The 26,694-nt window shown below is 42.0% G+C and overlaps 1 protein-coding gene across 5 annotated transcripts in view; it reads left to right on the plus strand.

Annotated features, from left to right (window-relative positions):
* The first annotated feature begins 579 nt into the window (after nt 1–579).
* Nucleotides 580–26,694, plus strand: part of si:dkey-237h12.3 (teneurin-3) — a 160,245-nt gene continuing 134,130 nt past the window's right edge. For all 5 annotated transcript variants that reach the window (XM_056261857.1, XM_056261860.1, XM_056261858.1 and 2 more), the window contains exons 1-2: nt 580–979; nt 3,757–4,017. In XM_056261857.1, the coding sequence (XP_056117832.1) occupies nt 700–979; nt 3,757–4,017 (541 nt within the window). In that variant the 5' untranslated portion in view covers nt 580–699. The remainder of the gene's footprint in view (nt 980–3,756; nt 4,018–26,694) is intronic.

A 26,694-nucleotide genomic window follows, 5' to 3' on the forward strand; every position in this document is an offset into this window, starting at 1 on the left:
TATTAATTTAGTTGCTAGAATGCTGCCTAACAAGAGATACATTTTTTTCATTGTTGTTTATTTAAATGTATTTGAACATCTCCGTTTATGTTGATACGGGTGGTTGCTAGGGGTGTTGCGCAGTGATAAATAGAACTGTTGGGTGAAGCGGTCATAGCCGTGTTTTATCATGAATAAAGACCAATCAGAATCAAGGATTGGAACTAACCGTTTTATAAAATTGCTTAAAATATTGATAATGTAAATTCACACCTTTTAAACATTTTTTTAAAAGCTAAAAAGTAATTATTCTTTTTGTCTGTAATTGTATGAAGAGGAACCTTTGTTAAAGAAACAAGGTTTACGAACCTTGAGAGATTAATGATATGGTTTAACAATGTTATCAGAAAAAAAAACTAGTTGCTGCGCCCCCTCTCACTTTGTCTTAGTGACTAATTGTTTTTCCAAGGCTGTAAAAGGAACATGATGAACTAAGCAGGAGTGACATTTCTTTAAAGCTTTGTTTCTTTCTTTTATTCCCCTCTTTACCTGTTTCTTTCTCTCACTAAGCAGTGTTTTTTTGTCTCTCAAAGCAGGGGGAGTGGAACTAAGAGTGGAGAAAGAGGTGCACAGACAGACTGACAACTGGAAAAGAGCAAACTAGAACAGACAGAAGCAAGAGAGAAGCGTAGAAAAGGAGGTACACAGCATGAATGTAACATGGAGGTGAAGGAGCGTCGGCCTTACTGCTCTCTCTCTCGGAGCAGGAGAGAACGAGGGAGAGACTGGGAGAGGGAAGGAAACAGAGAGGAGGGGGAGGGCTACAGGGAGGGTCCCGGGAACCGCCGTCACGCCAGCTCATCCTCCGTCCTTACCCAGAAATCCTATAGCTCCAGTGAGACGCTGAAGGCCTTTGATCAACACCCATCCACCCAGGGGCTTTATGGGCATCGTATGCCAGACATGGTGCCAAGGGACGCAGAGGAATGCAGAGCTCCAGGTAAGTGCTCTTTAACATTCACCATATGGACAGGAGACTCTGGAGACCTTCAGGCTTGCAAATGTGATGTTTTTCAAAACCAACAAGGAAAAGAAAAAACGGACGTCTGAAATGCTAAAATCAAAACATATAAAAAATAAAAAAATAAATAAGAAATACATTATGCAGCACAAAACTGAATAAATCTAAGTCCTAAGATAACAGTGGCATACTGTGGTACATCACCATCAGTAATGTGACCGTAGTTCACCTTGAGCTCTAACCCAAACAAGAGCTAAATCTTCAGATTTAATTCAGTCTTATCCGGAAAATAAGTCCCATGTCCTTGAAAAAACATTCTTGACCATAAAAAGAAGACATCGTTTTCCAAGTAAATTTTAGGCTGAAGAACATTTCATAATTTTGAATGTAGTTTAGCTTATATTTCTGATTGGATACGCAATAAAATTCCACAGAAATCCAGCCTAAAAAAAAGCAAGCAGTATTTTTTTTTTTTTTTTTTTTTTTACAATAAACAATACATTTACAACAAAAAGACATATAGTAAAGTGACCAAGGTAGACATTAAATCTACAATAAAACAAGAATATTAATATTACCGAGGTTACAGAATTGTTACCAGATATGTATGCTTTCAATCCTGGATACAAAATTATTTAATTTCTCAAATGTTTTGTATTTTCCCTCTTTTTAATAAGAGCTGTATACAATGTAACATGGGGAGCTAATTCATTATATATCTTAAAGGAACTACTTTGCAGATCATTTACCATCCAATACACACTTTTTTTCTAAATCAGTCTGATTGTATGGGTTGCAGGCAGCAATTTAACTGCTGTGTTGCATTGTGATCCAACACCTACTTATTTCAGCTTGAATACCTTTGATATATTTTTTTATACGATGGTTAGACAGAGCCACGAAAGTGGTAGTAGTTTTTTGCAAAGTAATGTAAGCCCTCAATGAAATTAATTTGTTCAATTTACTAATTTTCATATATTATTTCAACACGTCATTGAAGCCGTCTAAATTAAAGTACTTTTAAAACACTCCTGTTAGACCGCTGTATTCAGGTTGGGCATATGGGTTAACTTCATTTTCATTACATTTTTTTTTTAATTGAGCCTAGCAGACACTCATTTGCTGATTATTCACAAACTATTTTATAAATATTTGATGGTGTATCACATGATGAGACACTTTTTAAGTGGAAGGGTAGAATACTGCTCATTCAAATTTAATTTCATTAGAAATACACTTAGTTGGTAAGTTATGCTTTTATAATGCGCTCCGTAACCTTAGGCTGTTTCACTTAGGGGGACGTCCTTAATTAGCAGCCGTATTTGTGCCTGATCGGCACAAATGCAGAGGGAGAAAAATCTTGCCCGTATTCATGATACAAATGTACCGTCATTTTATTTTAGAATCACAGCCTGGCTAAATCGTGGCAGTTTGGTAACTACAGTTTGCAGTATTTCAAAATGTGTATTTCAAATAATGCCCTCATGTGGTAATTAATGTCAGCACTTGTGTTGAGTTATTTTGTTTCGTATTTATGAGTGTACTCGTAATTTATATTCCCGTGTATTCATTTTGACGTGTCACCAACTCTGTTGGCCTTTAGTTATAAAGCACTCAGCATATGCTAGCAGGTACAAAAATATGGTTTTAAAAGCAGAGCTGAAAGAAATCTGAACGAGTCTCAAGGTGAATTTCAGTCTGAAGTGGAACCGTTTCTATTTTGTACTGTGTAGTAAATCCTCGTATTTTCCTGTGTTGGAAAAGCTAAACCACATTCAGATTCAGCTGAACAGAAATTCACCTGTTAAAAAAAAGTCAATCAGTAAGTAAGTTAAATAAGCCTATGACAAATAATGCAAACTGTTAAGAATCAAATAATAATTGCGAAAATGAAAAAAAAAAAAAAATACTAATGTTCACCTTTAATATAAAAATGATCAGACAATACCTCTTTTTATATGGCTCTTTTTGCCATTTATTGTATTTTATTCAAGTTGGTATAATTTTGTTCTTTCATATTTTTTAATTAACATAAATGTTCGAATGTATATTTTTAACGCAGTGCCTGTTTAAATTGAAGCTGAAAATACACTCCCTGTCTCTACCTAATAATTATGGGCACATTTTGAGATTAAAAAGAATGTCTAGTATATTGATATTATATTTTGTTCAGCCAAAACTGTCTGAATGTTATTGTTTTTTAGCTAGTAAAATAAAATTTAAAATGTATTGATACGGTTAATACTATTTATGTGAAGTTATTCTTTTGAACAAAAGCCACTTTAAATCGAGTATTCACCATTATCTAAATTCATTTTACTGTAAAAGTTAATAATAAAAAATATCAAGAAGCTTTTGCAACATAAATAGGTTATTTTAATACTTTTCTCTTTTTTACATTTCTGCTTATTTCTGTTTTCTTGTTTAATCATTGATCTTTTTTTTTTTTTTTTTTTTTTTTTTTACTATTTTAACTATTACTATTTAGTTTATCTATTGTTTTCTTAAATTATTTTCTTCAATGAAATTCATCTTTGTATTGCTAGGCAGAGCAAAAAAAAAAACTAAACATAAATCTTACACAAAATAAAAATAAATTATATCTCCCTGGTTTTATAATATAAATATTTAATATTCCCAAATATTTTGAATGCAAGAGTTTGAATGCAAAATTAAATGAATAGTGTGTGAATGTTATTTTCAGCAAGTTTACAGTATATTATCTCTGTATTAAGTATACATTTTGAATCTTGCAGGCCAGAGTCTGTCACTGAGGCAGCTTGGGATATGTGGCCCTGCTCCTCGTCGTGGTCTGAGCTTCTGCGCTGAGACCGGACTCAGTCATCATACTCAGCTCAGCGGAGCAGACCATATCCAGAACGCTGGGGGCATTTCTCCCGAATGCGCCATGCTATGGGTTAAGCCACACAGACGGGACTCGCGGCTGTCTAGCCGGTCCAACTCTGCTTTAACACTCACAGACACAGAACAGGACAACAAATCGGATCAGGAGAATGGTAAGTCCACCTGTTTTTCATTCTCAAATGTAACTTTACATCCTTACATTGGGCAAAATTAGTAAATGTTGGTGACGTAAAACTGCAAAAAATGGGAAAATACCCCTGAGGAAGTCAAGGCAAAGTCACCTTGAGGGATTCAAGGGCAAGGATGTAATTGGTTAGAGCTAACAATCGGTAGCCAATGACTGGTTGAGATGACAATATTAATGGATTTACTGGTTATGTTTGCAGCCTAAGGGGCACAGTGGGAGTTGTAGGCATTTCAGAGAGAATAACACAATTTCCTGAAGCATATGAGCAAACGGTGCAGAGAACTGCTAGACACTTCCTCTGGGCCTGTGCCGAATCGTAGATGGCTTAGTTAAAGTCACTCATATGTGTGTGGGGGTGTCCACAGGGCGTTGCTGGGCCTGCGAACAAACGCTACGGTGGATGAAGAGGGGCCCACTGGTTTGAAGTGCAAATTGGTGTGCGTTGAAAACCCTAATGCCTTGTGGATTAGGTAGTGTCTTTGAAAAAGCAAACTGTCTATATATGAAATATATACAGTACATGTCAAAGCACATACATCTGTATTTTAATTAGTTTTTTTTCTGAGGACGCATAAATAGTTTTTTTTTTCTTGTGGTGGGCATGGTGGACTGTTTTGGACTAGGTTTATTTACTGTTGTGATTTATTTATTTGGTTTTGCTTTCAAAAGAGAAAAATATTATGTTCTGAGCTTTTTTAAAATTTACATTCATATATTCACTACTGCGTTGCAAACATATGCAAGATTAGTAGGAAAAAAGGAAAGTAAAGGTTTTAAAATATTTGCTTATTCTGCCATGCGGTGGTTATTTCTGACAGAATGGATATTTGTTCTTAAAAGAGGAAAGGAAAAAATAAGGGAATGTAATCTACTCTACTCCTACTCACTGCTGGCTAAACATTTCTAATGAATGATCTGTAGTGTCTCTTGTTCCGCATTCACTGCATTGATCAAAGGAAACCGCATCTGAAATGCACACGCTCAATTTTCATGTCACTTTAGACACTATTTATTGCTGCTACTTCCTCGTTTGGTGTGATTATAATGTTTAATATAATAAGAATTCAATTCTGAGAAGCTCTTGTCTTAGTTTATAATATGTACACATTTGTGACTAAAGAATAGCCCAAGTGATATACCTCTATTTAAGTTCACTAACATTTGATATTTAGATTTATACAGTGGGATGCAAAAGTCTGAGTACATTTTGAAAATCTAGGATATAAAATCTAGTGGAAATAAAACATTCGATTTTCAATCCGAAATAAAACTTTAGACTTTGAATCATATTATAAACAGAGAAACATTATTGACAACAAATGAATAAGAAATATTTCTGATTCTGCATTTCTAGGTCACTGATCATGTGAATTATTTTGTGCAAAAGGTCAACATTTCTTCTGCTGAAGAATAAGTTCATTTTCTTTGTCTTATTTTCAAATCATGCTGGATAACATGACCATCAAATTATACTGTATGTTAGTATTACTAATTTGTAATGAAATGTAATTAGAACATGCTTTCACTAGTTTTTATTTGACGTTAAACATTTTCTCATTCTCAAGCTTTTGGAGGCCTGAATGTGTAATTTGTACCCTACTAGTTCCCGACTGTATCTATGTATCTGCAAAATAGCCTTGTGTTTTTAAAAAATACTCTGGGGGTTTGTCTAATTCAGACATGCAGGTGAGCAGTAGTATTTGACCAGCATATTCAAAGCTATTTTTCTTCTTTGCTGGGTTGGGTCTGGGACTTGGTCCGTTTGAGTCAAAATATAATGATGTAGCTGAGAGCAGGCTGTCTGCTTCACAGCATTCCATTAAGAGAATGAGGTCAAGTTTCTCTGCACAGTCGTTCAGCTTCTGTATCTATCCACATCTTTCCCAAATTCTCCCCAGTCCAAATTCGCTACGCAAAACACGTTAAAGCTGTATTACCGTAATTCCTCAAATAAAGGCCGGGGCCTTTATTTACCTGAACTGCAGATGGTAGCCGGCTTTTATTTGAAGCAGGCTTTTATTAGAGGCAGGCCTTTATTTCTAATTCGCGATCCCCGCCCGCCCGCCCGCCAGCCAAGTTTCCATGGTGACGCGTCATGCTTGGCACGTGTTCACCACAGCCAAAATAGCGCTATATGACAGATGTAGCGCTTTTATTTCTAAATATTAACAAACTTGCTTACCATGTCATCAACTATCTTCTATTCTGACTCTCAAATCCGTGTAAGTGAGTTTGTTTTGTCGTTTAAAACCCTTTATAAATGATCTTGATCTGTAACGTGAGATGGGCACCGCAGTTCCGAGATTCCTGTCTGTTGTATTTGTTACGTTACAGCGCGTGAATTCTTCAGTTTCTCCCGAAATACATGAAAGTAAGTGGCCAGTGAACTGGGAGAAGAATAGAGTAAACTTTATAGTTACTTACACTGTGTATCTGATATGAATAAAACACGTCGCCAAATATATTTGAATGGATTGTTATTGCTGCTTCCATAGACACCATTGTGTATTTTACAAACTATAAATGTATTGTTTTGCTATAAATCATATCTATTTAAATGTCTGAAACCTAAAATAAACATGTGGTTAAAAACACTGAATAGTTGTGATATGACAACCGCTGAGCGAGTCCGTCTTTGAGTGTACACTAATTTTTCACCGGCCTTAATTTGAGACCGGCCTTTATTTGTCCGCGTTGACCACGCCCCCGGCCACTATCAGAGGCCCGGCGTTTATTTGAATACCGGTCTTTATTTGAGGAATTACGGTATAGCACTTTGCTCTATGTGTCCAGCCTCCTCCAGAGGGACTAGTCATTATTACATAAAGTTATAGACAACTCTGGAGAGCGACTATGATTATTTATTAGTCAGTAGGGTGTTTAAATGTAAAAAGAGCATTTTTCATCAATGATTAGTCTACATTTTGAACAGTCAGTGTTTGATATATTTCTAGGATTTTCACAGTCTGTCGTCTTAGGGAACATCAACCCTTTAAAACATTAGTGGCACATAATTTTACAAATATTTAATAAATGTGATGATAGAAATGATTCTTTATACTTTTGACGCAAACAGATTTATTTGTCTGTAGACCAGGGTCTTACTGTAGGCCTCTCTGTGTGAAGAATTCATGCAAATGTGAGACACTTTGATTTACTGTAACAATTAAGCTGCACTTTTAAAGGTGTGGGATGAGTTTCCTCAGAGACCTCATTGTGGCTGACTGTAAATTTTTCTGAGGTGTCTTTGACAAACCATATAAAGTAAGGCCTGAATTTAAGTGTGTATTTTTACCTATTAAAGCAATTTCTTTGTTCCTAATGCGTTCCTAATGGAAATGATGCATTATAATAAGATATGAGAAAATTAGGAAATTCATCCACACAGATGAACAACTGAAAATAAATAATTTTGTCTTTCTCTCTGACCAATTCCACAATCAATGTGGATGAATTGGCTATACTGTGTTTTTTCTTTCTTTCTTTTTTGCATGTGTTTGATGCTGTAAAACTAATCGCTTTCATGCATCAAAGCTGACTTGCAATGGTCTAGATTTGTTGCATTGCACCTTTGAAATGATAGAAGTAAAAATGCTGTGGGTAATGGTTTCAGAGCCGCTCAGCTCCAGGGTGAAAAGCACTACTTAAAACATCATCCTTATAGTACACCTGTTAGGTTTCCATCTCCAGCGCTCCATTACTGATATTTCTCTGCCTTGTGTATCAGGTAGTTTTGCCTTTGTTTGCAATAAACCGATTAAATGGTTACATGCAGATATTTGTTTTACAGGTTTTGATCTGTCTTCATTATACATCATTACTCATTTAGCAGCAATGACCCCTTTCTCAGGATTTTTTTATCTGCTGTGTGACAAAAAGCTGACAGAATGCCCTAATAATCAGAGACAGTTTGATTGTCTTTTACTAACTGTATAAGTAATAGTCAGTAATTTATATGTAATTAAAATATTTATTTCTATACAGATTTTATCATGAAAGCTAAATACGTTTTGGTTGTTCATGTCATTATGTAAAATTCACTGTCACATATGGAGATTTGGGAGCCCCATAATAGATGGATGAATGAGCAATCATTGATGGACAGTGACACATGTATTGAGCAATCTCAAAACTCAAAAACTAATGGGGCAAAGAATTTTGCTACCCATGCATTAGCATTGGATATACCCGTGGAATAGTAGTTTGGATTCAGAACTATTTTGCACATATTTGTTTGGCCAAATAGTAAGTGAAATGTGCACACACCCAAGTGGATAGCAATTGATCAAGACGAATGAAGTGACTCTCTTATGGGCACTTTCTCTTTACAGTGATTAAATCCATCCTTATATGATGCTTTTAAAGGGACTGTGCACACGAAAATGAAAATTGTTATAATTTACTCTCATGTTTTTTCAATTATGTATGATTTTCTTTTCCTCATATATTTTTTAAAAAGCTTTTATTTTTATTTTTTACTTTTTTATAAATACAGTGAAAGTCATATATCAAATGTTTGAGGTCCAAACCATATTCCTGGGAATAAAGTAAGTCATAGAGGTTTGGAACAACGGTGTATAAATTATTAGAATTTTCATTTTTGGGGAACTTTCTCTTTAAGTTGAATATTCTACACCACATACATTGGACATCTCTCTTTTATTTTAAAGACCTAAATACAACCCCTGTGGAGAGTCATATATCAGAGTCTGTTTTAGCTATAAACCATATTTATTGCTGGGATCATTTAAGATGATCCATTTTTAATGAAGCACTTGGAGATATATTGCATAGTCTGAGATTTAGCGCGAGGAACATCCAAACAAGACTCTTTTCAAGATTGGCAATAAAGCAAAAATTCAGTGGTGCTGCTGCTGTGAATGTGTACCGCTGCTGCAGTTCTTTCTTTTCCACAAGCTTTAACTGGATGTTCATGTGAAATTGTGTTGCCCTCTGATATTAATTTGGATCTTGAACTTCATGCAAACTTTTATGAAGGTGGAAAAATGAAATTATGTTCCAGGTAACATAAAAGTTAAAAAGTATGAACTTCTTGTTCTGATTAAAACACTATATTATCAATCACCAAGCTGAACGATTATATTCATTTCTAAATTAACATTTGTGCATATTCAAAGGAGCTATAAAGGGAATATATTAATGTCGGAGACTTACTTATTAAGTGAACCTTCAAGCAAGACCTCACACATACAAAAAATAAGAGACAAAATGGTTTTCAAAACATTAGCATAAGCCAGATTTTGTTTAAAAAAAGTTAGATGAACTTTTTCCCCTTAAAGAACCCTTAACTAATTTGTATTCTTGTAAGGGATGTTAGAAGCTTCTACAGTCTGGCCAAGAAAGACATTGTGACAAAAGTCATCACTGTGAACAAAAGTTAGAGAAGCTCTTCGTTTGGCCAGGAAATAGCCTGGAAACCCAGCTGCCCCCTGCTTTTGTCTGGCCTGGTCGCTATTATCAGAGGATAAATGACCCCTATCAGGATCTTCAGTGCCTGTGAAGCTTTCTCTCTTTCTTTCTTTCTTTCTTTCTTTTGCCCCTGTGCGTGTGGGTGTTTGCAGTGTGTTTTCACATGAGAGGAGCATATATAGGCTCTATGTGTGTATACGTTCTCACCCCCTAAGGCCAATGAATGATGCAGTCTCAGTTCTTAAACATCATTATAAGATCAGAGAGGAATCTCTGATCTTAAAATTATGTTTAAGAACTGAGACCGCATTTTCCCTTGTGCACTGTAGTATCTGCTCCACATTTCCATTTAGAGCAATGATGGAGAATCCACATTATCTATATCAACTATAATGATTTGGACTGGTGAGAAATGCCTTTATGGAAATGCATATCATAACAGACTACCAGGAAAAACTTCTTTGCACTCCCAGAGGGGCAGACAAAGGCAGTTCTAGGTATGTGCGTTCATGTAAGCCGTCCCTCACCCGTCGGCAGGATGCTTAACCAACCATCTGTCACGTCTGCGAACATTTCCCCACCTTTCTTTACGACATCAAGGTGTTTGCTCCATTGATCATTGTAGACACCAAGGCCAGCTTGTTTTCCATATGCATTTTCACTTTTCCACAACAATGCCCAAAATGTCCAGGAGTGTACAACTATCATGCGGCAGCTTAGATATTGAATGAATCTCTCTTCCAATGTAAAATACTCTGGTACAATCTCGACATGGCCAGCAAGCCATTCAAGTGTTGTTTTCGCAGGGTTTTCCTTTTTTTCTGTAGGCAAACTTCAAACGGAAAAGCTGATGAGGCCTGTGTTTGATGCATTCTCATTACTCTGGGTGGCAGGAGAGTTTGGTCTGATGGCCTAAGTACAGAGTGATACAGGCGAAACGGGTCACACAGAGTGCCAATGCAGCTTTAGCTTCATAAGCAGCACGAGACTGATAGAGATAATTAGCATTTGTCAAAATGTCTCTTTGTCTGTTCTGCTTTTTCTATTACGGTTCAGCACGAGGACTTTGCCTTAAAGGTTACAGTCTATAGCTATGTACAATGCAATTGATCGGCTTATAGCAGGATTATGTTTTGATGGCCTAAAAAAGATGCAGCGCTTCTGCGATTCTTCAAAATGCCTTTTCTGTATCCCAGAGCACAGATGGAGGGTGTCTTTATCTGGGCTTTAGGATTTTTGGAAAGTGTTGATCTCAATTATAAATACAATATTGTTCTGGAATCAGTTTCAGAAATTGACTTGGACCTTTTTTGGTATTTCTAATTGTCCAACTGTGACCCTAGATGGCTGTGTTTTATAATGAGGGGAAAAAAATCTTCGAACATTGTCATGAAAACGAAAGGCGTGACCATTTTGTGTCCCATTTGCAGACTTAAAAAAGAAAGATTAAATTAGCATTGGAGACATTTTCAAGCACAAATAACAAATCAGTTTCATGTTAAAATAGGTTTTGCATTAGATATGTGAATTCAAGTACAACTATGTATCAATTTACTAATGCTCGGACACACGCGGTCTCTCTCGCTGTCGCTCGCGGAGTTCGCTTCGCTTTTATCGGCTTTTATCGGCTTTTATCCAGTCCGGCGCCTCATAGACAGACGCTGTGTGTGTGCGTGTGCGAGAGGCGCGTGTGTGACAAGACGGAGTGATACACTGTCACAGTGACAGAGAACGAATACACTGCGTGTTTTAAATAGCGTAAAAAAAAATTAATAATAACGAAACGCATTATATGGCGGCCGGTGTTGATTCTGTGCATAGATATGGGTTCTGTGGCGCACCGCCACGAATTAGTCTGTGTGTGGTGGGAAACACTGGACTGTTACCATGCTCTCAGTGTTTGATTATTAATGCCTGTGCATCACGCGAGTTGGACACAAGAGGAAAAGGTTAAGTTCAGCCTCGATTTTGTATCGTCATTAGTAGTGTTAAAAGTCGTAAAGAGTACCAAATTGAACAAAACAATATAACTGCAAAATTTGAATTTATGAATATCTAACGGTATTCTTGGTATCGCAAAATCCATATCATGGTACAACATAATACTGGTAGTCACCGGTATAGCGCCCACCCCTAGCATCTCGTCTGTTTTTGGATTCACTACACAGCCAAACGTGACATCAGTAAGCATACAGAAAGATTGCAGAATTTTTTCTTTACCAAGTTATAACATGCTGTATACTTAGCATTTTCATCTGTCTTCAACAGTATTAATTGTGCATTTCAAATGTGGTGTTTGCTCAAACTGAGGACAATGGAACATGTACTCTACAGTATAAAAGCTAAAGTTTTATTATCATCCAAAACTTTCAAAGGAACTTTCCTTTCTCACAGTTAAGCCTGGCTCACACTACAGGAGTTTTAGGCCGATTTATGCCCGATTTTCCCCTCCCGAGAATCGGAGAAAAAATCTTGTCGAGGACCTCGATCGGTTCCGATGTTCGGGACAGATTATCTGGTAATGTGAGGCATTCACAGATCGAATCTTGCACCTCCCGATCTGCTCTTACACAAATTGGGCTCGCCCCGATCATATCAAACATGTTTGATATTTATCGGGATGAGCAAGATTGTGATTACGTCAGTACTGTCACAATAGCCAATAAGAAACAGTAGGGCTGTCATGGTGAAGGAATTTCCATTGAGGTAATTTTGAGTGACTCATCAGCGCAATGCGCGCATTATCTCCATTTATTGCTAAATAAATAAGCATAATACAGTATAATAAATAATAATAAAATACTAAATGCATAATAAAGGTATCTGAAATAATAAACTAAGTAGCCTACAATCTAGTGTTGTCAAAAATATAGATTTTTCGATATCGATCCTGAACCATCTGCAACTCTTCCGTCTTCCGCAGGATGCACGCGATCTTCAGTAGTGAGCGCGCCAGAGAGAAATGCACATTTCATATAGATTACATAAGCAGAGTGCAGTCTGTAGTCTGTTTTCTTTCGTTTTGAATTGTTCTGTTTAAAAGTAGACATGTCTGTGAGGCAAGTAGGCTATCTTATACGCTGAGTTTCGGTTCATTTATGAAGTATCGCCGACGCCTCCGTTTCGTGATTATCTATCGTCTGCTATATTTACTTCTTATTTATTAAATCCAGGCAATTGGTTGATGAAACATTGTTTAAAATTAAGATACAATTAATACAAAACGAAATTCGATTTAAAGAAAGGTTTTGTGCTTTCTGTTTGATGTCTTTGTGAAAGTTTTAAAGCATATTTTAAAGTCGCTTTCAGAGCGGTCATGTCCGTAACATTGTTTTTTCCTCAAATGCGAACACGAAAAATAAAATAATATGAATATTTTATGTTCTGTGGAGACTGAGAGCCCTTTCTTCATCCGGTGGGTAGTAGCTACAGCTTAGAAGCAGATCTCCTAGAATTGGTAAATGCCTCACTTCTCTCTGGGAGTTTTCCAAACTCCCTGAAAACTGCAGTTGTCAAGCCCCTCCTGAAAAAGAGCAATCTGGATAAGTCCATCTTAAGCAATTATAGACCAATCTCAAATCTTCCTTTCATAGGCAAGATCATTGAAAAAGTTGTCTTCAATCAGCTGAACAAATTCCTAAGCTTGAATGGATAGTTTGACAATTTTCAATCTGGTTTCCGATCGCATCACAGCACAGAGACAGCTCTCATAAAGATAATAAACGATATTCGCTTAAATACTGATACAGGCAAATTATCAGTGCTGGTACTACTCGACCTCAGTGCTGCATTTGACACTGTCGATCACAACATACTTCTTGACAGGCTGGAAAACTGGGTGGGGCTTTCTGGGATAGTCCTAAAATGGTTCAGGTCATACTTAGAAGGGAGAGGTTATTATGTGAGTATAGGAGACCATGGGCCCTATTTTAACGATCTGAAACGCAATTGTCAAAGCGCAAGTAACTTTGTGGGCGGATCCCGGCGCTGTTGCTATTTTCCCGGCGGGATAAATGCACCTTGCACCTGGCGCAAATCTAAAAGGGGTTGGTCTGAAGTAGCTTCATTATTCATAGGTGTGGTTTGGGCGTAACGTGAAATAAACCAATCAGAGCGTCATCTCACATTCCCTTTAAGAGCAGGCGCGCTTGTTCTAAAGCGGATTCCTATTATAACGGCGGATTTGCCAGGCGCGCGCCAGGAGCGGTTCATAGCCGAGGAGAGCAACGTTCTCGTCAGGGCCGTAAAACACAGAGAAGTGACATTGGGGATGGAGAAAGTTTGAGAAACCCACCCAAATTAACTTCTGTTAAACAGGCGTATGATAATTTGGGTAAATGTGTAAGCTACATGTATGCTTTTATAATAAATTGTCTATCTATCTATCTATCTATCTATCTATCTATCTATCTATCTATCTATCTATCTATCTATCTATCTATCTATCTATCTATCTATCTATCTATCTATCTATCTATCTATCTATCTATCGTAATAATGTATGATTTGCAAAAATGAAAACTGCTGCTTAGATGAGAGAATCAAAGTGTATGCGCGTTGTGCACACGCTACATTGATTATGGCCAAGCATGCGCCCTTAAAATAGCATAATGAACAACGCGCAACGCGCCACTGACTTTAGACTAGGTTTTTTCTGGTCAGTGGCGCATTTGTTTTATAGAACAGCAAAATAGCATGAGGGAAAGTTTGCGCCGGAACACGCCTCCTCTTTGCGCTGAACCGCCCCGGGGAGCGCAAGTGTATTTCTTAGTTAACCGACGTGTGTCTGTGGAGGGAAAAGTCCGCTTTGCGCGGGTGCAAAATAGGAATGATACATGCGTCAGTGTACAAAGTCATTTGCGCCGAGTGCAAGATAGGGCCCCATAAGTCTGAGTGGACATCCATGACATGCGGAGTCCCTCAAGGCTCAATTCTTGCACCACTCCTATTCAACCTGTACATGCTCCCAATGAGCCAAATAATGAGAAAGAACCGAATCTCTTACCACAGCTATGCAGACGACACACAGCTCTACTTAGCCCTATCACCTAACGACTACAGCCCCATTGACTCCCTGTGCCAATGCATTGATGAAGTAAACGGTTGGATGTGTCAAAACTTTCTTCAGTTAAACAGACAAAACTGAAGTCATTGCGTTTGGAAACAAAGATGAAGTTTTCAAGGTGAACGCATACCTTGACGCTAGGGGTCTAACAACTAAAAATCAAGTCAGGAATCTTGGTGTGTCTCTAGAGTCAGACATTAGTTTCAGTAGTCATGTCAAAGCAATAACTAGATCAGCATACTATCATCTGAAAAATATTGCAATAATTAGATGCTTTGTTTCTAGTCAAGACTTAGAGAAACTTGTGCATGCTTTCATCACCAGCAGGGTGGATTATTGTAATGGACTCCTCACTGGCCTTCCTAAAAAGACAATAAGACAGTTGCAGCTCATACAGAACGCTGCTGCCAGGATTCTGAGCAGAACCAGAAAATATGAACATATCACACCAGTCCTCAGGTCTTTACACTGGCTCCCAGTTACATTTAGGATTGTTTTTAAAGTATTATTACTGGTATATAAATCATTCAATGGGCTAGGACCTCAATATATTGCAGATATCCTCACTGAATATAAACCCAACAGATCACTCAGATCATTAGGATCACATCAGTTAGAAATTCCAAGGGTTCACTCTAAGCAAGGAGAGTCTGCTTTTAGCTACTATGCCAGCCGCAGCTGGAACCAGCCTCCAGAAGAGATCAGATGTGCTCCTACAGTAGTCACATTCAAAGCCAGACTCAAAACACATCTGTTTAGCTATGCATTTACTGAATGAGCACTGTGCCAATGTTTGTCCGACTGTTTTTACTGTACTTTATTTTATTTTCATATTCGTTTATCGTTTATTCGTATATCGTTTCATATTATGCTCTATCGTTTATTTCGTGGTGTCGCAAAAAAACATTGTTTACGGCAAAACTTTTTCATCATTTGGAGGACTGCAATCTTACACGCCGCCATGGGGATGCAGGCAGAAACGTGAATAACATGGCGAGTGAAGGGTTACAGAACCGGGTGGCTCCGAGCAGGACCAGCCAGAACAAACCGAGGAGCACATTCCTAAACGAGGGGCTACCTCTGTAGCATGAACATGGTTTGGTTAAATTTCTATATTTTTGGTTGACTATTTTATTTTGATAATGAACAAGCTGCGATGTCAAGTTAGCAATGCTAGATCGTGTGCGTGTGAGGAGTCAGCGCGATCACAGGAATTTTTGTCCTTCTGAGGAACCTTACTCTGTAATTTATGGTCATACGGATAGAAGCAAGAAATGATTCAAAACTGTAAACTTTTATAAAATACAGAAAACAAGCATGTTGTAAAGTTGACAAGACGGGGGTGGTGGATGGAAGAAGAACACAGGGTTGGCAGTTTGGAAACTCGTGGTTTTTATTTAACTCTTCTCAAAATGAAACAAAAGCTTGCGCACACAGCGCCTTCACCGTATCTCAATACAGCATAAAATAAAGTTGCTTAAATCAGCAATTCTCCTTGTCTCCGTCCGTGTGCACGAGTTCCCAGGTCTCTCTCTCTCAAACATTCTCCGTGGATCCTCTTTATCCTGTCTCTCCACACCAATCACTGCAATTAGACACAGGTGTTCATCATTTGCACTCAACCCACTTACAAGCCACTCGTTTCCTACCTCTCTCTCTCACTGCAGTACCAGCTGGACCACGCCCCCCTTGCCACATACCCCCACCACCCGACTCAGACCGGGGAGCCATCCGGCCTGCAGTCCCCCCCCCACCTCCATTTCTGGAGAGGAAGTCGGCTACCACCATTTGGGCCCCCGGCCTGTGGATCACCTTAAACTTAAAGGGTTGTAATGCCAGATACCAACGGGTGATCCGCGCGTTGGTATCCTTCATGCGGTGGAGCCATTGGAGAGGGGCGTGGTCCGAGCAGAGGGTGAATTCCCGCCCCAGGAGATAGTATCGGAGGGTGAGGACGGCCCATCTGATCGCCAGACACTCCTTCTCAATGGTGCTGTACATGGTCTCTCTCTTTGAGAGCTTACGACTGATGTACAGCACCGGCCGCTCTTCACCCCCTACCTCCTGTGACAGGACCGCACCCAGCCCTCTATCTGAGGCATCCGTCTGCAAAATAAATGGGAGAGAGAAGTCAGGAGAATGTAAGAGCGGCCCGCCACATAGAGCAGCCTTTACCTGGGTGAAAGCCTGCTGGCACTGCTCCGTCCACTGGACCGGATCTGGTGCCTCCTTTTTAGTGAGGTCAGTCAGCGGGCTGGTGAGGTCCGAATAATTAGGCACAAACCTTCTATAATATCCCGCCAGCCCCAGGAACTGCCTCACCTCCTTTTTGGTCTTGGGGCTCGGACAGGTCGCAACTGCCGCTGTCTTGTCAATTTGGGGACGCACCTGCCCGTGTCCCAAGTGGAAGCCCAGATACCTGACCTCCACCCGCCCAACCGCACACTTCTTCGGGTTGGCCGTCAGCCCCGCCCCTCTCAGCGACCTCAGGACCGCCCGCAGATGCTGCATATGGCGCTGCCAGTCATTACTATAGATCAGTGGTTCTCAACCTTTTTTGGGCCAGCGCCCCCTATCCAATATCCAGGTCCCTGACCGCCCCCCCCACCCCACCCCAACTAATGCCATGTTATGAGCGAGTCAAGCGAGCGAGAGTTAACAGATAAAAAATAAGTACAAAATTGTAATTTATTAATACAATTAAACTATACTCCACAGTGATTAATCCCCCCCCCCCCCACCCCCCTCCCCCCAAAAAAGCTATAAGTTGCATTGGCATAGCAATAGCAGTGTTTCAGGTTGTTTGTTAAATCTGTGGTGGGTGGTCCTTTGGCCTTCTAAGGGGGTTCGGGGGCATGCCCCCCTGTAAGAAAATTTTGTGCATTTTAATGTTAAATTCATCAATCTGGTGCACTTTGAGAGTTCAAAATTAAAAGCTCCACCCATATTCAGTGTGCAAATTAAACAAAGGAAAATTCAAACCTCTTTTAGTTGTGTCTGTCTACATTACACTACATAATAGTTATAATATTAATCCCATGACAGTAATATATATTTGTAAAACAAATGCACTGAAAAATAAAGGACGGTCATTAAAGCGGTAATGTTTGCATGCAGGTTTTATTACTCATTTAGGAGAGTATTGCAAGAAGCTACTTACATTAACCTTACTTTCGAAAAATAAATACAATCCTGATTTTTCATGAAAAACTATGTAAGAATTGTAGGCCTAAAATACCTTGGTATCAGCTGGTTTTCATCAATGGCATAATTAATACAATTAATTTGGTTTGTCGTGATTAATTTGTGTTCATAATCAGTAAAAAAAAATAACAAGAATAAACACATATGATTAATTAAATTCAATTAAATTATTATTGTATTATTAATTATTTTTTAACTATCTTGAAACTATCCAAGCAGCGTTTCGCGCTCAGATGTGATGGCGGAATTATTACATTACCAAAATGTGAAAACAGAATATATTTAAATTATCCATCAAATTGTCATTTTCTCCTTACTGTCTTGCGAGTTAACAAAAAAATTCTGACCAGTAAATTACTTGGTGAACAAATAAAACATTTTGGCATTAGGCATTGGGGTTGATAATGACTAAAAATGTTTTTTTTTTAAAGTTTTACCTTATAAATAGAATTTAGTGTGAATGGGAACATGATTTATTGAAAATAAGTGTTTCTTAAGTCAATACTTTTTAATGGCTTGTCAACTTTCCATTCCTCCGCTGCATGATTCTAGTCAGCGCTGGATTCTAGTCGTCAAAATACAACTCGTCAAAACTCCGCCAATCACAACAAGCGTATCGGTGAGAACACTCATTTAAACAGCATACACACACCCAAACTTGACTGCACATCATATTTTTGACATTATTGGTACTGCTTTCAATGGTAATGCAAAAGAAATGAACACAAAAAAAACTGCATAGTGCCTACCTACAACACTGACGGTGGACTTGCTTAAAATGAATAAAAGTAAATGAACAAAAATTTGCGTTATATTTAAACTCATGAACGCCCCCCATTAACACCTGAACGACCCCCTTTCAAAAATCTTGCTTCCAACGCCCCCCGTTGTTCTCTGAACGCCCCCTGGGGGGCGGTACCGCCCCCGTTGAGAACCACTACTATAGATGATAATGTCATCCAAGTAAGCAGCGGCATATGCAGCATGGGGCCGGAGGATCCGGTCCATGAGCCGCTGAAAAGTGGCCGGAGCCCCGAACAACCCGAAAGGAAGAGTGACAAATTGGTGTAATCCAAACGGCGTGGTGAAAGCGTTTTTTTCTTTGGATAGAGGAGATAAGGGGATCTGCCAATATCCTTTAGTTAAATCCAGTGTCGAATAAAATCGAGCAGTACCCAGCCGATCAAGTAATTCGTCAATACGTGGCATTGGATAGGCGTCGAATTTCGACACAGCATTCACCTTGCGGTAATCCACACAGAATCGGACGGAGCCGTCCGTTTTGGGTACCAAAACTATCGGGCTCGCCCAATCACTGTTGGATTCCTCTATCACCCCCATTTCTAGCATTGCCTCTAATTCAGACTGAACAACCTTTTTTTTGTGCTCAGGTAATCTATATGGCCGGCTGCGCACTACGACACCTGGCTCTGTCTCAATGTGGTGTTGAATGAGGTCCGTTCGACCAGGCAGGGGCGAGAACACATCCCCAAATTCTGCTTGCAACTTGGCTACATCAGTGAGCTGGGACGACGAGAGGTGATCTCCTCCTGAAACCAGAGCCAAAGATTGAGGTTTTGTGTTTGCTTCTGGCCCGAGATCTTCCTCTCCGCTCACCGCCGTCGCCAGCATCACTGACTCCGCCTCATTCCATTTTTTAAGGAGGTTGAGATGGTAAATTTGATGTGCCCCGCCCCGGTCTGTGCGAACCACCTCATAATTGAGATTTCCGACTTGCCGTGTGACCTCAAACGGTCCTTGCCACTTTGCGAGTAATTTCGAGCTAGAAGTGGGAAGTAATACGAGAACTTTCTCTCCCGGTGCGAATTCGCGTAATCTAGTTCCCCTGTTGTATAGCCGGCTTTGTTTGTCCTGAGCCTGTAACAAATTCTCCATGGAGAGCCGCCCCAAAGTGTGGAGTTTTGTTCTCAGTTCCAGGACATACTGAATTTCATTTTTACTGTTCGAAGGTCCGTCCTCCCAAGCTTCTCGCAGGACATCCAGCACCCCGCGGGGCTGGCGTCCATAGAGAAGCTCGAATGGGGAAAACCCAGTGGAGGCTTGCGGGACCTCGCGCACAGCAAACAAGAGGGGTTCTAGCCATTTATCCCAATTTTTGGCGTCTTCGTGAACGAACTTACGAATCATGGTTTTCAAAGTGCGATTAAATCGTTCCACCAGTCCGTCTGTTTGTGGGTGGTAGACGCTGGTGCGAATCGATTTAATGCCCAATAACTCGTACAGCTCGCGGAGAGTCCGTGACATAAACGCCGTGCCTTGGTCGGTGAGAATCTCCTTTGGGATTCCCACCCGGGAGATAAAATGAAACAGGGCGTCCGCCACACTCTTCGCAGAGATGCTGCGGAGTGCCACTGCCTCCGGGTATCGTGTTGCATAGTCCACTAGAACTAATGCAAAGCGATGCCCACGTGCAGACCGTTCTAATGGCCCGATGAGGTCCATACCAATTCTCTCGAAGGGGACCTGCATCAAAGGGAGAGGGCACAAAGGTGCTTTTGGAGCGACCGGTGGGTTAACCAACTGACATTCACGACACGACGCACACCACCGGCGTACGTGCTCATGAATGCCCAGCCAGAAAAATCGAGTCATTAGACGGTTTAGTGTCGCCGCTTGTCCTAAATGACCAGCCATTGGATTACAGTGAGCCGCCTGGAAAAGCATTTCCCGACGGCTTTTTGGTACCAACAATTGGGTTGTATCCTGTTTGAGCTGAGTGTCTTGGGTCACTCGATACAACCGATCCTTTATCAGAGCAAAATAAGGATAGACGAGCGGTCGATCCGGTTGGAGCAGCTGACCATCGATAGAACGGACCTGTTCAAAAGCGTTTTTGAGCGTTTCATCCTGGGACTGTTCCAGGGGAAAATCATCGTGCTGTGTAAGAATGGTTCTCTCGATAGCACTCCGTTCCCCTGAATCAGTAACCAGTGGTCCAGGTTCAGCCTCTCCCACCTGAGCGACCGCCCCCCTTCCCCGCTCTCTATTTTCCCAAGAGACATCCGCACCTAAATATCCCAATAATACCCTAAAACCCGGCCAATTGGTTCCCAAAATGAGCGGATGTCGGAGGTGTGGATTAACCGCCACCTCCACCCTATGTTTTTGTCCCCGAAATTGAATATCCACTGGTACTATAGGATAACTCACCACATCCCCGTGCACACACCGTACTTTAACCATGCGGCTCGTATCCAATGCCCCCGATTGAATCAGGCTTTGATGTATTGAGGTTTGGTTACAGCCCGAATCCACCAAAGCCTGATAAGTACCCCCCTTAATACTCACAGGTACTTGGTACAGGCCAGCTTGATCGGGGGCAGCCTGTGGAGTGTCTGGGACCCGGACTAATGTCCCCACCTCCATCTCCGGACACCGGTCAATAAAATGCCCTGGGTCCCCACACCGCCAACAGGCCGGCCCAGGCCTACCCGCCGCCCTAGTGGTAGAAAGTGGGTTAAGGGATTGATGTGGAGAGAGAGGAGGTGGAGAGCCAGACATAGAAAACCCGCCGGGTGGTCCCGAGCCCCTCGGCGGTGCGCGCTGGCCAGCCGACAGTCCTGCTGGTGGTCCACTTTTCCAGCGGGGCATCGGACGCGGCGGGGCACCTGGCCGGGACCTGGGTAAAGGGATAGGTTTAAAGGAGGAGAGAGAAACAGATGGGAGGGGTCCACCAACCCCTGGGCACGCCACCATTTGATCCTCTGCCAGGTGGATGGCCTGGTCCAGCGACGTCGGTCGGTGGCACTGGACCCATTGTGCAGTTTCCCTTGGCAGACGGGCGACGAACTGCTCCAGTACCACCAGGTCGAGGATGTGATCGACGTCGCTCCCCTCGGCCATCAGCCATCTGCGGCAGGCGTCCCGGAGCTGTTGCGCCATCACAAAGGGTCGGCCGTTTTCCCCCAGCTCCACAGATCGGAAGCGTTGTCGATGTTCCTCGGGGGTGCGGCCGACCCGCTGAAGGATGGCGCGTCGAAGATCTCCATAGACCAGGAGGTTGGCGACTGGTAGCTGCTGTGCGGCGATCTGGGATTCCCCTGACAGCAAGGGAATGAGCCGCACTGGCCAGTCCGTTTGGTGCCACCCACATGCCTCTGCGGACTTCTCAAACAAATCCAAAAATGCCTCAGGATCGTCCTGAGGGCCCATCTTCTGCAGAGGCATATGCTGGGCCGGGGTCGATGGTGGTCCCGCGGCCCGAACCTCCCGGTCCATCCAGCCCCGGAACAACTCCCGGTCCTCCTGCTGGGCTTGGACAATCACCCGGAAACATCTTTCCTGATCGTCCCTGAGGCCCAGCAGAGCTTGGTGTTGTTCCTGGTGCAGCCCCGCGAGAGATTGAATTACCTCCGCAAACGGCGATCCTGGCACGGACATGTTGGTGGCGGGCCTCGTTCTTCTTCACTCCCGGGTTTTCGGCACCAGTGTTGTAAAGTTGACAAGACGGGGGTGGTGGATGGAAGAAGAACACAGGTTTGGCAGTTTGGAAACTCGTGGTTTTTATTTAACTCTTCTCAAAATGAAACAAAAGCTTGCGCACACAGCGCCTTCACCGTATCTCAATACAGCATAAAATAAAGTTGCTTAAATCAGCAATTCTCCTTGTCTCCGTCCGTGTGCACGAGTTCCCAGGTCTCTCTCAAACATTCTCCGTGGATCCTCTTTATCCTGTCTCTCCACACCAATCACTGCAATTAGACACAGGTGTTCATCATTTGCACTTAACCCACTTACAAGCCACTCGTTTCCTACCTCTCTCTCTCACTGCAGTACCAGCTGGACCACGCCCCCCTTGCCACATACCCCCACCACCCGACTCAGACCGGGGAGCCATCCGGCCTGCAGTCCCCCCCCCACCTCCATTTCTGGAGAGGAAGTCGGCTACCACCATTTGGGCCCCCGGCCTGTGGATCACCTTAAACTTAAAGGGTTGTAATGCCAGATACCAACGGGTGATCCGCGCGTTGGTATCCTTCATGCGGTGGAGCCATTGGAGAGGGGCGTGGTCCGAGCAGAGGGTGAATTCCCGCCCCAGGAGATAGTATCGGAGGGTGAGGACGGCCCATCTGATCGCCAGACACTCCTTCTCAATGGTGCTGTACATGGTCTCTCTCTTTGAGAGCTTACGACTGATGTACAGCACCGGCCGCTCTTCACCCCCTACCTCCTGTGACAGGACCGCACCCAGCCCTCTATCTGAGGCATCCGTCTGCAAAATAAATGGGAGAGAGAAGTCAGGAGAATGTAAGAGCGGCCCGCCACATAGAGCAGCCTTTACCTGGGTGAAAGCCTGCTGGCACTGCTCCGTCCACTGGACCGGATCTGGTGCCTCCTTTTTAGTGAGGTCAGTCAGCGGGCTGGTGAGGTCCGAATAATTAGGCACAAACCTTCTATAATATCCCGCCAGCCCCAGGAACTGCCTCACCTCCTTTTTGGTCTTGGGGCTCGGACAGGTCGCAACTGCCGCTGTCTTGTCAATTTGGGGACGCACCTGCCCGTGTCCCAAGTGGAAGCCCAGATACCTGACCTCCACCCGCCCAACCGCACACTTCTTCGGGTTGGCCGTCAGCCCCGCCCCTCTCAGCGACCTCAGGACCGCCCGCAGATGCTGCATATGGCGCTGCCAGTCATTACTATAGATCAGTGGTTCTCAACCTTTTTTGGGCCAGCGCCCCCTATCCAATATCCAGGTCCCTGACCGCCCCCCCCACCCCACCCCAACTAATGCCATGTTATGAGCGAGTCAAGCGAGCGAGAGTTAACAGATAAAAAATAAGTACAAAATTGTAATTTATTAATACAATTAAACTATACTCCACAGTGATTAATCCCCCCCCCCCCCACCCCCCTCCCCCCAAAAAAGCTATAAGTTGCATTGGCATAGCAATAGCAGTGTTTCAGGTTGTTTGTTAAATCTGTGGTGGGTGGTCCTTTGGCCTTCTAAGGGGGTTCGGGGGCATGCCCCCCTGTAAGAAAATTTTGTGCATTTTAATGTTAAATTCATCAATCTGGTGCACTTTGAGAGTTCAAAATTAAAAGCTCCACCCATATTCAGTGTGCAAATTAAACAAAGGAAAATTCAAACCTCTTTTAGTTGTGTCTGTCTACATTACACTACATAATAGTTATAATATTAATCCCATGACAGTAATATATATTTGTAAAACAAATGCACTGAAAAATAAAGGACGGTCATTAAAGCGGTAATGTTTGCATGCAGGTTTTATTACTCATTTAGGAGAGTATTGCAAGAAGCTACTTACATTAACCTTACTTTCGAAAAATAAATACAATCCTGATTTTTCATGAAAAACTATGTAAGAATTGTAGGCCTAAAATACCTTGGTATCAGCTGGTTTTCATCAATGGCATAATTAATACAATTAATTTGGTTTGTCGTGATTAATTTGTGTTCATAATCAGTAAAAAAAAATAACAAGAATAAACACATATGATTAATTAAATTCAATTAAATTATTATTGTATTATTAATTATTTTTTAACTATCTTGAAACTATCCAAGCAGCGTTTCGCGCTCAGATGTGATGGCGGAATTATTACATTACCAAAATGTGAAAACAGAATATATTTAAATTATCCATCAAATTGTCATTTTCTCCTTACTGTCTTGCGAGTTAACAAAAAAATTCTGACCAGTAAATTACTTGGTGAACAAATAAAACATTTTGGCATTAGGCATTGGGGTTGATAATGACTAAAAATGTTTTTTTTTTAAAGTTTTACCTTATAAATAGAATTTAGTGTGAATGGGAACATGATTTATTGAAAATAAGTGTTTCTTAAGTCAATACTTTTTAATGGCTTGTCAACTTTCCATTCCTCCGCTGCATGATTCTAGTCAGCGCTGGATTCTAGTCGTCAAAATACAACTCGTCAAAACTCCGCCAATCACAACAAGCGTATCGGTGAGAACACTCATTTAAACAGCATACACACACCCAAACTTGACTGCACATCATATTTTTGACATTATTGGTACTGCTTTCAATGGTAATGCAAAAGAAATGAACACAAAAAAAACTGCATAGTGCCTACCTACAACACTGACGGTGGACTTGCTTAAAATGAATAAAAGTAAATGAACAAAAATTTGCGTTATATTTAAACTCATGAACGCCCCCCATTAACACCTGAACGACCCCCTTTCAAAAATCTTGCTTCCAACGCCCCCCGTTGTTCTCTGAACGCCCCCTGGGGGGCGGTACCGCCCCCGTTGAGAACCACTACTATAGATGATAATGTCATCCAAGTAAGCAGCGGCATATGCAGCATGGGGCCGGAGGATCCGGTCCATGAGCCGCTGAAAAGTGGCCGGAGCCCCGAACAACCCGAAAGGAAGAGTGACAAATTGGTGTAATCCAAACGGCGTGGTGAAAGCGTTTTTTTCTTTGGATAGAGGAGATAAGGGGATCTGCCAATATCCTTTAGTTAAATCCAGTGTCGAATAAAATCGAGCAGTACCCAGCCGATCAAGTAATTCGTCAATACGTGGCATTGGATAGGCGTCGAATTTCGACACAGCATTCACCTTGCGGTAATCCACACAGAATCGGACGGAGCCGTCCGTTTTGGGTACCAAAACTATCGGGCTCGCCCAATCACTGTTGGATTCCTCTATCACCCCCATTTCTAGCATTGCCTCTAATTCAGACTGAACAACCTTTTTTTTGTGCTCAGGTAATCTATATGGCCGGCTGCGCACTACGACACCTGGCTCTGTCTCAATGTGGTGTTGAATGAGGTCCGTTCGACCAGGCAGGGGCGAGAACACATCCCCAAATTCTGCTTGCAACTTGGCTACATCAGTGAGCTGGGACGACGAGAGGTGATCTCCTCCTGAAACCAGAGCCAAAGATTGAGGTTTTGTGTTTGCTTCTGGCCCGAGATCTTCCTCTCCGCTCACCGCCGTCGCCAGCATCACTGACTCCGCCTCATTCCATTTTTTAAGGAGGTTGAGATGGTAAATTTGATGTGCCCCGCCCCGGTCTGTGCGAACCACCTCATAATTGAGATTTCCGACTTGCCGTGTGACCTCAAACGGTCCTTGCCACTTTGCGAGTAATTTCGAGCTAGAAGTGGGAAGTAATACGAGAACTTTCTCTCCCGGTGCGAATTCGCGTAATCTAGTTCCCCTGTTGTATAGCCGGCTTTGTTTGTCCTGAGCCTGTAACAAATTCTCCATGGAGAGCCGCCCCAAAGTGTGGAGTTTTGTTCTCAGTTCCAGGACATACTGAATTTCATTTTTACTGTTCGAAGGTCCGTCCTCCCAAGCTTCTCGCAGGACATCCAGCACCCCGCGGGGCTGGCGTCCATAGAGAAGCTCGAATGGGGAAAACCCAGTGGAGGCTTGCGGGACCTCGCGCACAGCAAACAAGAGGGGTTCTAGCCATTTATCCCAATTTTTGGCGTCTTCGTGAACGAACTTACGAATCATGGTTTTCAAAGTGCGATTAAATCGTTCCACCAGTCCGTCTGTTTGTGGGTGGTAGACGCTGGTGCGAATCGATTTAATGCCCAATAACTCGTACAGCTCGCGGAGAGTCCGTGACATAAACGCCGTGCCTTGGTCGGTGAGAATCTCCTTTGGGATTCCCACCCGGGAGATAAAATGAAACAGGGCGTCCGCCACACTCTTCGCAGAGATGCTGCGGAGTGCCACTGCCTCCGGGTATCGTGTTGCATAGTCCACTAGAACTAATGCAAAGCGATGCCCACGTGCAGACCGTTCTAATGGCCCGATGAGGTCCATACCAATTCTCTCGAAGGGGACCTGCATCAAAGGGAGAGGGCACAAAGGTGCTTTTGGAGCGACCGGTGGGTTAACCAACTGACATTCACGACACGACGCACACCACCGGCGTACGTGCTCATGAATGCCCAGCCAGAAAAATCGAGTCA

Source organism: Rhinichthys klamathensis, unplaced genomic scaffold (assembly GCF_029890125.1).
Source record: "Rhinichthys klamathensis goyatoka isolate OS25496 unplaced genomic scaffold, OSU_Roscu_1.1 h1tg000186l_1, whole genome shotgun sequence".
NCBI classification, from domain to species: domain Eukaryota; kingdom Metazoa; phylum Chordata; class Actinopteri; order Cypriniformes; family Leuciscidae; genus Rhinichthys; species Rhinichthys klamathensis.